The 13,810-nt window shown below is 49.0% G+C and overlaps 2 protein-coding genes across 2 annotated transcripts; both read right to left on the bottom strand.

The window, feature by feature from the left end:
- Nucleotides 1-1,917: 1,917 nt before the first annotated feature.
- Nucleotides 1,918-2,418, bottom strand: LOC109481278 (glutenin, high molecular weight subunit DX5-like). The gene has a single exon (XM_019783813.1). The coding sequence runs from the start codon at nt 2,416-2,418 to the stop codon at nt 1,918-1,920; it is 501 nt and encodes a 166-aa protein (XP_019639372.1).
- A 206-nt stretch (nt 2,419-2,624) lies between these two features.
- Nucleotides 2,625-11,629, bottom strand: LOC109481411 (neuropeptide FF receptor 2-like). Its single transcript, XM_019783965.1, has 5 exons — nt 11,317-11,629; nt 4,850-4,949; nt 3,781-4,220; nt 3,270-3,629; nt 2,625-3,042 (listed from the first exon to the last, which is right to left on the bottom strand). Exons 1-5 carry the CDS (start codon nt 11,582-11,584, stop codon nt 2,654-2,656), a joined length of 1,557 nt encoding a protein of 518 aa, XP_019639524.1. The 5' UTR covers nt 11,585-11,629; the 3' UTR covers nt 2,625-2,653.
- Between the last annotated feature and the right edge of the window lie 2,181 nt (nt 11,630-13,810).

The following is a 13,810-nucleotide window of genomic DNA, read 5'->3' as shown; positions in this document are numbered from 1 at the left end:
TCCCTCTCCCGCCCTTCCTGCCGTTCAATCCCTCTCCCGCCCTTCCTGCCGTTCAATCCCTCTCCTGTCCATTTCCTGTCCTGCTCGCGCGCATAAGAGTAGAGTAGAGTAGTCCGTCTATAAACCCGTCTCCTGTCTGCCCTTCCTGCGGATGTACATGCCCAGCACGCTGGTGCGTTTCCGTGAGGTGGTCATGCTGACATTCCTGCCCCTGCTGCTGGCCCGGTTATAATGTAAAGTTTCCTGTTCTGCCCAGTGATAATGTGAAGTTTACTGAGGTTATAATGTAAAGTGTACTGAGGTTATAATGTAAAGTGTACTGAGGTTATAATGTAAAGTTTAGGTTATAATGCTGTTTCCTGTCGGCCCTTCCTGCGGATGTACCTGCCCAGCACGCTGCTGCTGGCCCGGTTATAATGTAAAGTTTCCTGTTCTGCCCGGTGATAATGTGAAGTTTACTGAGGTTATAATGTAAAGTGTACTGAGGTTATAATGTAAAGTGTACTGAGGTTATAATGTGAAGTGTACTGAGGTTATAATGTAAAGTTTCCTGTTCTGCCCGGTGATAATGTAAAGTGTACTGAGGTTATAATGTAAAGTGTACTGAGGTTATAATGTGAAGTTTAGGTTATAATGCGGTCTCCTGTCGGCCCTTCCTGCGGATGTACCTGCCCAGCACGCTTGTGCGTTTCCGTGAGGTGGTCAGGCTGGCTTTCCTGCCCCTGCTGCTGACCCGGTTATAATGTAAAGTTTCCTGTTGTGCCCGGTGATAATGTGAAGTTAATTGAGGTTATAATGTAAAGTTTAGGTTATAATGCGGTCTCCTGTCGGCCCTTCCTGCGGATGTACCTGCCCAGCACGCTGGTGCGTTTCCGTGATGTGGTCAGGCTGACTTTCCTGCCCCTGCTGCTGGCCCGGTGATAATGTGAAGTGTACTGAGGTTATAATGTAAAGTGTACTGAGGTTATAATGTAAAGTTTAGGCTATAATGCGGTCTCCTGTCGGCCCTTCCTGCGGATGTACCTGCCCAGCACGCTTGTGCGTTTCCGTGAGGTGGTCAGGCTGACTTTCCTGCCCCTGCTGCTGGTCCGGTGATAATGTGAAGTGTACTGAGGTTATAATGTAAAGTGTACTGAGGTTATAATGTGAAGTTTAGGCTATAATGCGGTCTCCTGTCGGCCCTTCCTGCGGATGTACCTGCCCAGCACGCTTGTGCGTTTCCGTGAGGTGGTCAGGCTGGCTTTCCTGCCCCTGCTGCTGGCCCGGTGATAATGTGAAGTGTACTGAGGTTATAATGTAAAGTGTACTGAGGTTATAATGTAAAGTTTAGGCTATAATGCTGTTTCCTGTCGGCCCTTCCTGCGGATGTACCTGCCCAGCACGCTTGTGCGTTTCCGTGAGGTGGTCAGGCTAGCTTTCCTGCCCCTGCTGCTGGCCCGGTTATAATGTAAAGTGTACTGAGGTTATAATGTAAAGTGTACTGAGGTTATAATGTAAAGTGTACTGAGGTTATAATGTAAAGTTTAGGCTATAATGCTGTTTCCTGTCTGCCCTTCCTGCGGATGTACCTGCCCAGCACGCTGGTGCGTTTCCGTGAGGTGGTCAGGCTGGCTTTCCTGCCCCTGCTGCTGGCGCGGGACGGCAGGTTTTTGCGCACGTCCGAGCGGAACAGCCCGTAGATGATGGGGTTGACGCAGCTGTTGAAGTAGCCGACCCAGTGTGCGATCGGGTACACGTACTTAAACAGCGTCTCCTCCTGCTCCGCAGACAGAGAGCCGAAATCGTCCAGCATCCAGCTCACGTACAGCGGTAACCATGACAACGCGAATATCGCCACCACCGTCACCAGCATCTTGGTGACCCGAAGTCTCCGCTTGGGAACCTGACCTGTGACGCGTGACTGGTCAGACTCCTGACCTATGTCCCTGTCCTGGCCCATGACCCGGCGGTGGTTGGCGTGCTGGCGTGAGCCCGGGGGTTGCTGGGATACCGATCCATGACCTGGGGCGAGCTGCGGCTCTGAACTATGACCCGAGACTGGTCGAGGTCCTGACCTATGACCTGGGACCAAAAGGTGTTCTGGTCTATGACGCGAGGTTGACTGATATCCAGACCCATGACCTGGGAGTGACCGGGTTTCTGACCCATGACCTGGGACTGGTTGGCATCTTGACTCATGACCTGGGACTGGCCGGATTTCTGACCCATGACCTGGGATTGGCTGGGTTCCTGACCCATGACCTGGGACTCGCCAGGGTCCTGACCCATGACCTGGGACTCGCCAGGGTCCTGACCCATGACCTGGGATCCGCCAGGGTCCTGACCGATGACCTGGGATCCGCCAGGGTCCTGACCCATGACTTTGGATTGACCAGGGTCATGACTCATGACCTGGGACTGACCGGAGTCTTGACCCATGACCTGGGACTGATTGGTATTCGAGCCCAAGACCTGGGACTGATTGGAGTCCTGACCTATGACCTGTGACTGGTTAATATTCCGATCTATGACCCGAAGTTCACTGGTATCATGACCCCTGACCTGGGACTGATTAGGCTTTAAACCAATNAATGTAAAGTGTACTGAGGTTATAATGTAAAGTGTACTGAGGTTATAATGTGAAGTGTACTGAGGTTATAATGTAAAGTTTAGGCTATAATGCTGTTTCCTGTCGGCCCTTCCTGCGGATGTACCTGCCCAGCACGCTGGTGCGTTTCCGTGAGGTTGTCATGCTGGCTTTCCTGCCCCTGCTGCTGGCGCGGGACGGCAGGTTTTTGCGCACGTCCGAGCGGAACAGCCCGTAGATGATGGGGTTGACGCAGCTGTTGAAGTAGCCGACCCAGTGTGCGATCGGGTACACGTACTTAAACAGCGTCTCCTCCTGCTCCGCAGACAGAGAGCCGAAATCGTCCAGCATCCAGCTCACGTACAGCGGTAACCATGACAACGCGAATATCGCCACCACCGTCACCAGCATCTTGGTGACCCGAAGTCTCCGCTTGGGAACCTGACCTGTGACGCGTGACTGGTCAGACTCCTGACCTATGTCCCTGTCCTGGCCCATGACCCGGCGGTGGTTGGCGTGCTGGCGTGAGCCCGGGGGTTGCTGGGATACCGATCCATGACCTGGGGCGAGCTGCGGCTCTGAACTATGACCCGAGACTGGTCGAGGTCCTGACCTATGACCTGGGACCAAAGGTGTTCTGGTCTATGACGCGAGGTTGACTGATATCCAGACCCATGACCTGGGATTGGCTGGGTTTCTGTACCCATGACCTGGGACTGGTTGGGGTCTTGACTCATGACCTGGGACTGGCCGGATTTCTGACCCATGACCTGGGATTGGCTGGGTTTCTGACCCATGACCTGGGACTCGCCAGGGTCCTGACCCATGACCTGGGACTCGCCAGGGTCCTGACCCATGACCTGGGATCCGCCAGGGTCCTGACCGATGACCTGGGATCCGCCAGGGTCCTGACCCATGACTTTGGATTGACCAGGGTCATGACTCATGACCTGGGACTGACCGGAGTCTTGACCCATGACCTGGGACTGATTGGTATTCGAGCCCAAGACCTGGGACTGATTGGAGTCCTGACCTATGACCTGTGACTGGTTAATATTCCGATCTATGACCCGAAGTTCACTGGTATCATGACCCCTGACCTGGGACTGATTAGGCTTTAAACCAATGACCTGGGACTGATTTAGGTACCTGACCTATGACCTTGGGCTGGTTGATGTTCTGATCTATGAACCCAGGTTGACTGATATTGTGACCCATGACCTGGGACTGATTTGGATCCTGACCTATGACCCGGGACTGGTTGTTGACCTGACCCATGACCCTGGGTTTGTTAGTGTCCTGACCTATGACCCGGGGCCGGCTGGACGAGGTTGAGCTGAGCGGGAAGGCGGACCGGTACCAGATGCTGACGCCGATGCGGCAGTAGATGCAGGTGACAGCTGCGAGCGGCCCGCAGTACACCAGCACGAACAGGGCTAGCGTGTAGGCCTGCCGGTACTCCACAGTCGGCCAGTTCTCCCCGCAGTACGTGGCCGTCTCCCCGCCCCGGAACTGGAAGGAGTACTCCTCCATCCCCAACACGAACAGCTGCGGCAGCATGATCAGCACCGCCGCTCCCCAGATCGCCGCCAGGGCCTTCCGCACTGTGCTGCTGCCCATACACAGGTCTGCAGGGTACAGGACCACGTAGTACCTGCAGAAACACAGACATAACAACAGTTCCACGGCAAGCACAGGTCTGCTGGGTACAGGACCACGTAGTACCTGCAGAAACACAGACATAACAACAGTTCCACGGCAAGCACAGGTCTGCTGGGTACAGGACCACGTAGTACCTACAGAAACACAGACATAACAACAGTTCCACGGCATGCACAGGTCCGCGGGGTACAGGGACCACGTAGTACCTGCAGAAACACAGACATAACAACAGTTCCACGGCAAGCACAGGTCTGCTGGGTACAGCACCAAGTAGTACCTACAGAAAAATAGACATACACTAGAAAGGCAGACATTCGGGAGCAAATGCATCAGATGGCTTCACCACATCCCCATATCAAAATTGACCTATCCCCTTCCCGGACAAAAAGACTGTTCCTAAATCAACCCTGTCCAAAATATGTGTTCCAATAGTCTATAACCCCATGCAGCAATGGAATCTTCCAGCGCCTTCTGTTCTTGGAACAATTGTAGAACCCTGGTAGGTCTCAAGTGCTCCATCTAGAACTGTCAGCTGGGGATTTGGATTTTCAAGGTACAATCGCTGTTTTTACTCAAAATAATACCTTATATTATTATAGCAGTATAAAGTGTTATACGTACCGTTCTACTGCGATAGCGGACAGGGTGTAGACGGAGGCTGCTACAGACACCCCCTGAATCGTCCTGTTCAGTTTGCACATCACTTCTCCGAACTGGTAATCTACACAGGAGCAACAGAGAGGATTGCTTCAAGAGTTGCTCATCGTCAACACCCGATTTTCGAGTTTTCCACTCAATAGTTTGTACAACATGCCTTACATGGCCCTCCATGCACTGTTTTAATGCTGTTGATAAATCAAGCACGCAGACAAAATTAATTGGTCATTTCCCTGCAATACTATCGGGCAGTATAGTAGCACTTCTGTGTATTGTGATATGACGGGTTATCAGCACGATGTCAGCCCTTATAAAATGACCATAATTGGGAAATGCAGATTCAGCTGCCAGAAGACGAAGCGAGGAAGTCGTTGCTGAGTTTTGCGGATTCTCGCCACGTCTCTGCTTTAATCCCGCGGCACGTAAAGACAATATTTACGTGGGACTTTTAGGATTCGAAGTAAACGCATGCTTTCCGAAGAAAAGGCTGTAAACAGTGCTTAAAGAAGTTGTTTACTAAGCCTGAACGGACATAAAAGGTGCGTAAAGGCACCGCTAAAGTGGAAAAAAACCCGTATCTTTCCAGTACTACGGAAAGGCAATGTTTACGTACACGAATAGGGACCGGAGAGGTGTGTAAAGATGGAAATAACACATATCGTTTTTCGTGCCGTGCTTGTTTGTGAGTGTTGCGGATTCCCGGCACGTCTGTGCGCTAATCCCGCGGCGCTGCGGCGATTTTCTGGCCATTTTCCCGCGCGGCGAGGCGTGAGAAACAGACGCCCACCTTCAGATGCACTGCGAAGTGCGGAATTTAATAAACCACTTCTGCCTGATACAGGCAGCAGCTTCTGCTTTGATCCCATGTAGTTACTATATCATCGCTATATTAGGAACTCTGGAGGCGTTTGGGAAGCAAATCATTATCTGCACTTCGCTACTCAATAACTCATAGCCTCCTGTGCAGGCTCCGGGGGGGGGGGCATAACACATGTTCTTCCTTACCATTTATTGATCCATTTCCACTCATTTGCTGTTCTCTGTTGTTTTTGTCATGTATTTTGTCACTGTATACTTGTATGGTTGGTGGTGAGGTTAAAAAACTAAAGTTAGAGTACCTCACCACCATGTCCTGTATTATACATGTTGAATTGCAAATAAAATAAAATAAAATAAAAAAATAAAATAAAAAACAGCCGCCGAGAGAAGGTTCCATTCCGATGTCTCGGCGGATGTTTGTAGGATGACCGGCGTTTAAAACTCTTCAAAACCCTGTATCAAAACTCCCACCCGCCCCGGAGCCTGCACAGGAGGCTAGTAACTCAGTGGACTCGGAGCGACACCCGCAGCCGTTTGTGCCTTTAAAATTTTGCTGAAGGATGAAAGGTTTAAGAGTACACTGTGTGATTTCTTTGTAATTACTGAAGGCGACCAAATCACAAGGCCAGGGGGGGCATGTGCAGTATTTCTTCCCCTGGATTAAATCCAGCTCGCTCGCTCGCTGGGAGGAGGGAATGCCGAGACTTGTGTATGAGTGTAGTGAGCTTGAGTTCTTTAAGTGTAGTGAATTCTTGAAGTGTAGTGAGTTCCTTAAGGGTAGGGAGTTTAAGTGCAGTAAGTTCGTTACTGTGAGTTGGTATGCAAAATGGCTCCTTCTGGTAAGATTGTTACGTATGGTGTTTAAAATCCCAACAGGCACTTTTCAACAGGAATTTTCAAACTTTAGAAAATGCATTTATTTCAACATTTAGCCTAAAACATCATCTTAATTTCAACATTTAGCCTTAAGACATAATGGAGATAGAGAACGTGTTAAGAGAAGATACCGTATTCATTTTAACATCAAACCTAAAACATTGAGCATAAAACACTATGAAAAAAGGTTGATAAAGTTTAAGCGTTCATAATAGAATGTTTTATTGTAACAGAGACAAAGTAATAACGGCATCAAACCTGACCTAAACCTAAAGCCCAATTAACCCAACAAATTAGCATAAAATTATTAAAACAGCATTAAATCACGTAGCATGTTTTTAATGTCCGAAATGTCAGGGTTCGGGGACAAAAATAACCCAACTTTGCAGTTCTGTAACCATAAAAGCAATCCAGTTCGCAGAACAGTAAAAAACCAATAGTAATAATCTGCTCAGCATGCCCAGATGAAGGGACGACCTGACAGCTCTGAGCGGTCCGATATTAACAGGTAGTCGGACGGACAAACGCGGTTGTAATTGACAACATGGATCGAGCGAAAAGCCTGCCAAAAACCAAAACTTATTAGAGGAGCGCCAAGCGTCTAGGCAGTCTGTCAAAAGTTGTGCGTGAAACAAATACAGATACGGAGTAGCCCTGTCAGAACCTGGCACCAAAAAGTACAGATGCGGAGTAGCCCTGTCAGAACCTGGCACCAAATACAGATGCGGAGTAGCCCTGTCAGAACCTGACACCAAAAAGTACAGATGCGGAGTAGCCCTGTCAGAACCTGGCACCAAATACAGATGCGGAGTAGCCCTGTCAGAACCTGGCACCAAATACAAATGCGGAGTAGCCCTGTCAGAACCTGGCACCAAATGCAGATGCGGAGTAGCCCTGTCAGAACCTGGCACCAAATACAGATGCGGAGTAGCCCTGTCAGAACCTGACACCAAATACAGATGCGGAGTAGCCCTGTCAGAACCTGGCACCAAATACAGATGCGGAGTAGCCCTGTCAGAACCTGACACCAAATACAGATGCGGAGTAGCCCTGTCAGAACCTGGCACCAAATGCAGATGCGGAGTAGCCCTGTCAGAACCTGGCACCAAAAAGTACAGATGCGGAGTAGCCCTGTCAAAAGTTGTGCGTGAAACCAGATACAGATGAGAGTAACCCTGTCAGAAGTTATACCTGAAACTAGTGCAAATGTTCAATAAACCTGTCAAAAGTTGTGCGCGAAACCATTGCAAATACAGATGCAGAGTCACCATGTCAAAGTTTGTGCGCTAAACAACTACAAATGTAAAGTACCCGTATCTAATTAAATCCTGGCACGAGACGAATAAGGCGAAGATGTTATAATAGGTAGGTGTAAGATCGCTCCGGTTCACGCGTGATGATGGCTGCTCTCAGCCGGAGTGATTTCTGGCGCTTCGCTGAACAAATGTGACGCTACAGTCGGAGGGTGAAGAAACGCATCAGCTTCAAAGCCTGCACGCAGAGCCACTTACATGGCCGGGTTAAGCCGCATCAGCAGCCGGCTTAGCAAACGGTTCCCCTGCCGCTTCTGCCGCTTCCACAGCCCCCTGCCACTTCCACAGGTTGCCGCTATAATGGACTGTTCACAGCCCCCAGAGGACGGCGTCTGTTTGCCGAGAGAATGCCAAAACGGCACTTTTTCTTCACAAGCCTTGTTTAGGAGGCTACTTGTTTCATGTATGCACCGATTCTTCCCTACGATTCCACACACCATTGATAAAAACTCCAGAGAAATAAGGCTGCGAATGTGGCCGAAGCGGTTTGACGATGCTCAGTGCAGATTTAATTTGCTAGACTGTATTATTTTGCATATGTAAAACAGGGCAGGGGAACTGCACATGTTGTTGCGGCATCACAGTTTGTATAATGTATGTATAGAGGAGATGGCTTGTTGTACTAAAATCAAAGAATCCACATATCATGGAAGGAGTGGGTGAATTTGTCATCCACTGCCTCTAAAGAAGAATTCAAACCCAACAAAACTATATAGCTAGTACCACGTATGGTGTGGAATGTAGCATAACGTTGGACGAAATCCCTTATATAACTGTAGTCTTTTTTTTCATGCAACAACATGTCATGTTTGTAACTTTAGCATGAAAGTTCAGCTGTGTTTGTATACTTCATTGAACGTTTAGCCCTTTTGGTCACAATGTCAGGTTTGTACTTGCAATTAGCCATCTGGCATGCATCTGCAATAAACTCTGTTGTAAGTCCGTGGTATTTTTCCAGATCTTCCAAACCATTTGTGAATGAGGAAATATGTAAGACCGGACTGGCAATTACCGTCTGCCATGTATTTGCAACAAACTCTATTACGTTTGGGAAAAGCCTGTGGTATTTTCCCAGATCTCCTGAACCATTTGGGAATAAAGAAATATGGTAGACCGGACTTGCAATTGCCATCTGGCATGTACTTGCAACAAACTCTATCATAAGCCCCTGGTATTTTTCCATATCTCACGAACCATTTGTGAATGAGGAAATAAGTAAGACCGGACAGGCAATTGCCATCTGGCAAGCATTTGCATGCATTTGCAATAAACTCTTTAAGCCCGTGGTATTTTCCCAGATCTTCCAAACCATTCATGAATGAGGAAATGAGTAAAACTGGACTGGTTCCAGTAAGAACTGACTGGGAACCGCATCTGCTGAACTGTCAAGTTTGAACTGCTACAAAGGGAGCTTAAGATTCTACGGGCCCCAACTATGGAATAGCCTAGCCTGTCACTGAAACAACGTCAGACGTAGGGATTCGTAAAATTCAGTCAGGAATTGTGAAGGCATGAACAGTATAGAGAGTTGAAACTGTGTGTGTTCTTTTCTTGTATGTCATTGTGGAAGACTGTACAGTCTGCTGTTTTGTCTGTATGCCCAGCACTGCCTAAATAGGTTTTTTTTATTGAATCTGAGTGTAGTTTCTGGTGAAATAAATAATCTGAAACGAAGAAGCTGGCAGCCTCTTCAGGAAGAAGCGTGACAAGTGAGCTGTCGGAGGGAGTCAGGCAGACGCGGAGTCTGTTCGGGAGAGATGAGGAATGTCTGGGCTTGGCGAAGTGCTGATAAAACTTTAGGCGCGCCAATCAGCGCGGATTTGCAGACGGCTAACAACCCCGCGCTGCTGACAAGCGTGCAAACCGACTTACTGCGGAAGCCGGCAGAATAAAGGGCAGATGATGGAGAAAAGCAATGCTTTGAGCATGACGAGTTGTTAGGTATATATTAGCGCTATCACTCCGATCCTGCTGCCTTCAGACGAGATTACAGCAAAGCGACAGGAAAAGCTACTTAAACACAGATGAAAGATTGCGCGGATTTGGCATCCGCTGACAGCCCGATAGTTTGTCGCCTGTCACCGTCTCATTTAAGCCCCAACACAGAAACCGGGTCGTAAAGATGCTGCCATTCTGTCGTGTAAACCATGTAGTCATCCCACCTGCCTTGTCATTAGCAGTCCTGAACAGCGCAGGGTGTTAGACCCGCGGTTACGGAATGAAAGCCGCTGCTGCTGCTGAGTGGTAAATTATAGCACCGTGCAATTTAGCAGCCAGAGATTGCAACATTTGATTTTTTCTACGAAAAATCGTTACTTTGTAACAGCTTTCTGATCCCGTACATTACTTGTTCTACTAGTCCGAGTTAAAATGGTAAATACTGGAAACTTGTTGGACATTTTGGCTGTGCCCTACTAGTGCAGGTGTATGGGACTAGTGTGAGGGTACACGGGACTAGTGTGCAGGTACACGGGACTAGTGTGAGGGTACATGGAACTAGTGTGAGGGTACACGGGACTAGTGTGCAGGTACACGGGGCTAGTGTGAGGGTACACGGGACTAGTGTACATGGCACTAGTGTGAAGGTACATGGGACTAGTGTGAAGGTACATGGGACTAGTGTGAAGGTACACGGGACTAGTGTGAGGGTACACGGGACTAGTGTGAGGGTACACGGGACTAGTGTACATGGCACTAGTGTGAGGGTACATGGGACTAGTGTGAAGGTACATGGGACTAGTGTGAAGGTACACGGGACTAGTGTGAAGGTACACGGGACTAGTGTGAAGGTACACGGGACTAGTGTGAAGGTACATGGGACTAGTGTGAGGGTACATGGGACTAGTGTGAAGGTACATGGGACTAGTGTGAAGGTACACGGGACTAGTGTGAAGGTACATGGGACTAGTGTGAGGGTACATGGGACTAGTGTGAGGGTACATGGGACTAGTGTGAAGGTACATGGGACTAGTGTGAGGGTACATGGGACTAGTGTGAGGGTACATGGGACTAGTGTGAAGGTACATGGGACTAGTGTGAAGGTACATGGGACTAGTGTGAGGGTACATGGGACTAGTGTAAGGGTACATGGGACTAGTGTGAAGGTACACGGGACTAGTGTGCAGGTACACGGGACTAGTGTGAAGGTACACGGGACTAGTGTGAAGGTACACGGGACTAGTGTGCAGGTACACGGGACTAGTGTGAAGGTACACGGGACTAGTGTGAGGGTACATGGGACTAGTGTGAGGGTACATGGAACTAGTGTGAGGGTACATGGGACTAGCTAGTGTGAGGGTACATGGGACTAGTGTGCAGGTACACGGGACTAGTGTGCAGGTACATGGGACTAGTGTACATGGGGCTAGTGTGCAGGTACATGGGACTAGTGTGCAGGTTTACAGTAGTAGAAAGTGGTCCTACCGTACAGAATGTGTTCCACCAGAGTGAAGGGGATACAGAAGACGGCCACCAGCAGATCTGCCACGGCCAGGTTGAGGATGAAGTAGTTGGTGGCCGTGTGGAGGCGCGGCGTGGAGGCGATCACCCAGCACACCACGGCGTTCCCCACCACGTTCAGCGAGAAGACCAGACAGTACCCCACGATGTAGAGCCCGGTGACGACAGGACCGTGCACGTAGAACGGCATGGCGGGCGCCGGCGTCGTGTTGGTCAGGTTGGAGACGTCCATGGCTCTCTGGTCACCAAACGGCGCGGAGAAAGTCAAACCTCACCGTCTCAGTTAATATCGGAATATTTCACCAGGCTACAGGACCGTTTTTTACGCAATTTCAAGCAACGTCCATCCTTTATGACGGGCGGTGGTACCGAAGTGTGCCTGCAGCCAGATGCACGAGCTGCCGGGATAAACTCGACTCTCGCGGCCCGCGTTCTAACAGGTTGCGGCGCGGCTCCGTCCCAGCACAAGCTGCTGCTGCTGATGCAGTGATGTGAGCTGCTTCGGCTACTGCTGCGGTCTGAGATGTGAGCTGCTGCTGCTACTGTGCACTAGTCCGAGGTAAAATGCTGTTAACTTGTTGGACAGCGACAACTGTTGATAACTGATCCGACAATCGGTTGCTGCTACTGATGCGCGGCTCGCGTTCTAACAGGCGCGGCTCGGTCCCAGCACAAGCTGCTGCTACTGATGCTGGGATGTTAGCAGACCTGCTATTCTCCTGATGCTGACTGGGATATTAGCTGCTGAGGCTAGGCGAAGCTGGGTCTGGGATGTTTTACTGCGGCTGTTGCTGCTGCTGAGTCTGGGATGTTATCAGACCTGCGCTACTGGTACTGATGCTGATGCTGGGATTCTATCAGACCTGCGCACGGACACGTCACACCGCACGTCTCAGCTGTAGTCGGCTCGGCTGGTGACGTGCGCAGGCTCAGTACGGGCGGGAGGTGCGCAAAACATCAACATGGATATCGGCTTTCTTTCAAGCAGTATTTGGATTTGCAACAATATATTTCAAACATTAAACAAGTTCCTGATTTAAGGAATAACGTTTTAGTTCCCAAAATCACTGGCAAACATAGATGCACGTATTGTTGGGAACGCGTTTCGTGTTGTGCCCTGTCCTGTTCGTCGATCTCTGTGTATATTTGTCTTTTTACTGTGTTAATTCTACTTTTTGATAGTCTATTCATATATAGTATGTAATTATGAATTATGTATAATGTAATTGATTGAGGTGTATTGATATGACATTAGTGATTGAGTGATTGAGCCGAAAATCTTTGTAAGTATATGATGATAACACCAGGTTCATTTTGTATTCATTAGAAAATAAATCTTCTTGTTATTTCCATCATCCTTTTTACTCATAACAACAAACACCACACCGACGCCGGTAAAACCTTCCGCAGGCCAAAATCCGACCCAAACTCCGGAGCAGAAGACGGATCACCAATCAGAGTTGATACATCACCAACTTGTCTTGTTCGTATTTATGTCGGTTTTACCCACCTTGTAATTATGCATGTATCTTGTCAATGTGTTTTACACTCATTTTTAATGATTTTGAGTAGAAGGTGTTATATATAACCAACTTGTGCTTTTTGCCCAATAGTCAATAAATATATGTGAATAAATAAACAGAGCAGAAGATGGGTGGACGTCTCTATCCATTGCTCATCTCCCTGAGACTGGGACTAGTTGGGCTACTGAGACTTGCAGAGAGTCAGAAGCAAGTCAGATCTGATGTAGAGCGCGTCCTGGTTTTTGCGGGCTGCATGTGCACATATATATATATATATATGTGTGTGTGTGTGTGTGTGTGTGAGTGTGTGTGTGTGTGTGTGTTTGTGTGTGTGTGTGTGTGTGTGTGTGTGTGTGTGTGCAGGAGCGACTGTTTGAACGCCGGGTTTCTTCCATTATCGCATTATCGTCCGACAAAAACTACTGGCAGCGTCCTCTGCCGTGATTGGGTGTAGCCATTGCAACCGTATCTATCCACCCTGAGCTGACAGTTCTGCCACTTACGGGAATTAACATGTCCTTTCCGTGAACAGTCCCCACCTGTGCCCATCACAACGCCCACAAAACTGTAGATATAACCACCTTTGCCCATCAACACGCCCATAGAAAACTGTTGATATAACAACCACCTGTGGCCACCAAAACGCCCATAGAAAGCTGTAGATATAACAAACACCTGTGTCCATCTAAACGCCCCATAGAAAACTGTTGATATAAGAAATGTATTTGCAGTGAGACGAGTCCTGATGCGAGCCGACGTCGCCGATCCGTCCATTACTTCTCCGCCTCCGCAGAAGCGCTCCTTTCGCCCCGCCAATTATGTCCATCGCCTCTCCGTGACTTACAAATCAGCGCGGCTTGTGAGGCTGCCTGCTGTAAGGCGGCGGCGCGATGCAGTATAGTTCATCACCAGGAGATCAGGCTGAAAGGCTGCCT

This window comes from Branchiostoma belcheri, unplaced genomic scaffold, assembly GCF_001625305.1.
Source record: "Branchiostoma belcheri isolate BF01 breed outbred unplaced genomic scaffold, Haploidv18h27 scaffold55, whole genome shotgun sequence".
Taxonomy (NCBI): Eukaryota; Metazoa; Chordata; class Leptocardii; order Amphioxiformes; family Branchiostomatidae; genus Branchiostoma; species Branchiostoma belcheri.
Note: the sequence above shows the minus strand (reverse complement) of the source record. Positions and strands in the feature narration are given on the sequence as shown.

Coding starts and splice junctions, on each gene's coding strand:
- LOC109481278 (XM_019783813.1), bottom strand. CDS start 2,418: ATGGGTCAAGACTCCGGTCAGTCCCAGGTCATGAGTCATGACCCTGGT.
- LOC109481411 (XM_019783965.1), bottom strand. CDS start 11,584: ATGGACGTCTCCAACCTGACCAACACGACGCCGGCGCCCGCCATGCCG. Junction 4,221..4,849: donor TCCGCTATCGCAGTAGAACG/GTACGTATAACA, acceptor GTGTTTCTGCAG/GTACTACGTGGTCCTGTACC. Junction 3,043..3,269: donor CAACCAGTCCCAGGTCATGG/GTACAGAAACCC, acceptor ACAGGGACATAG/GTCAGGAGTCTGACCAGTCA.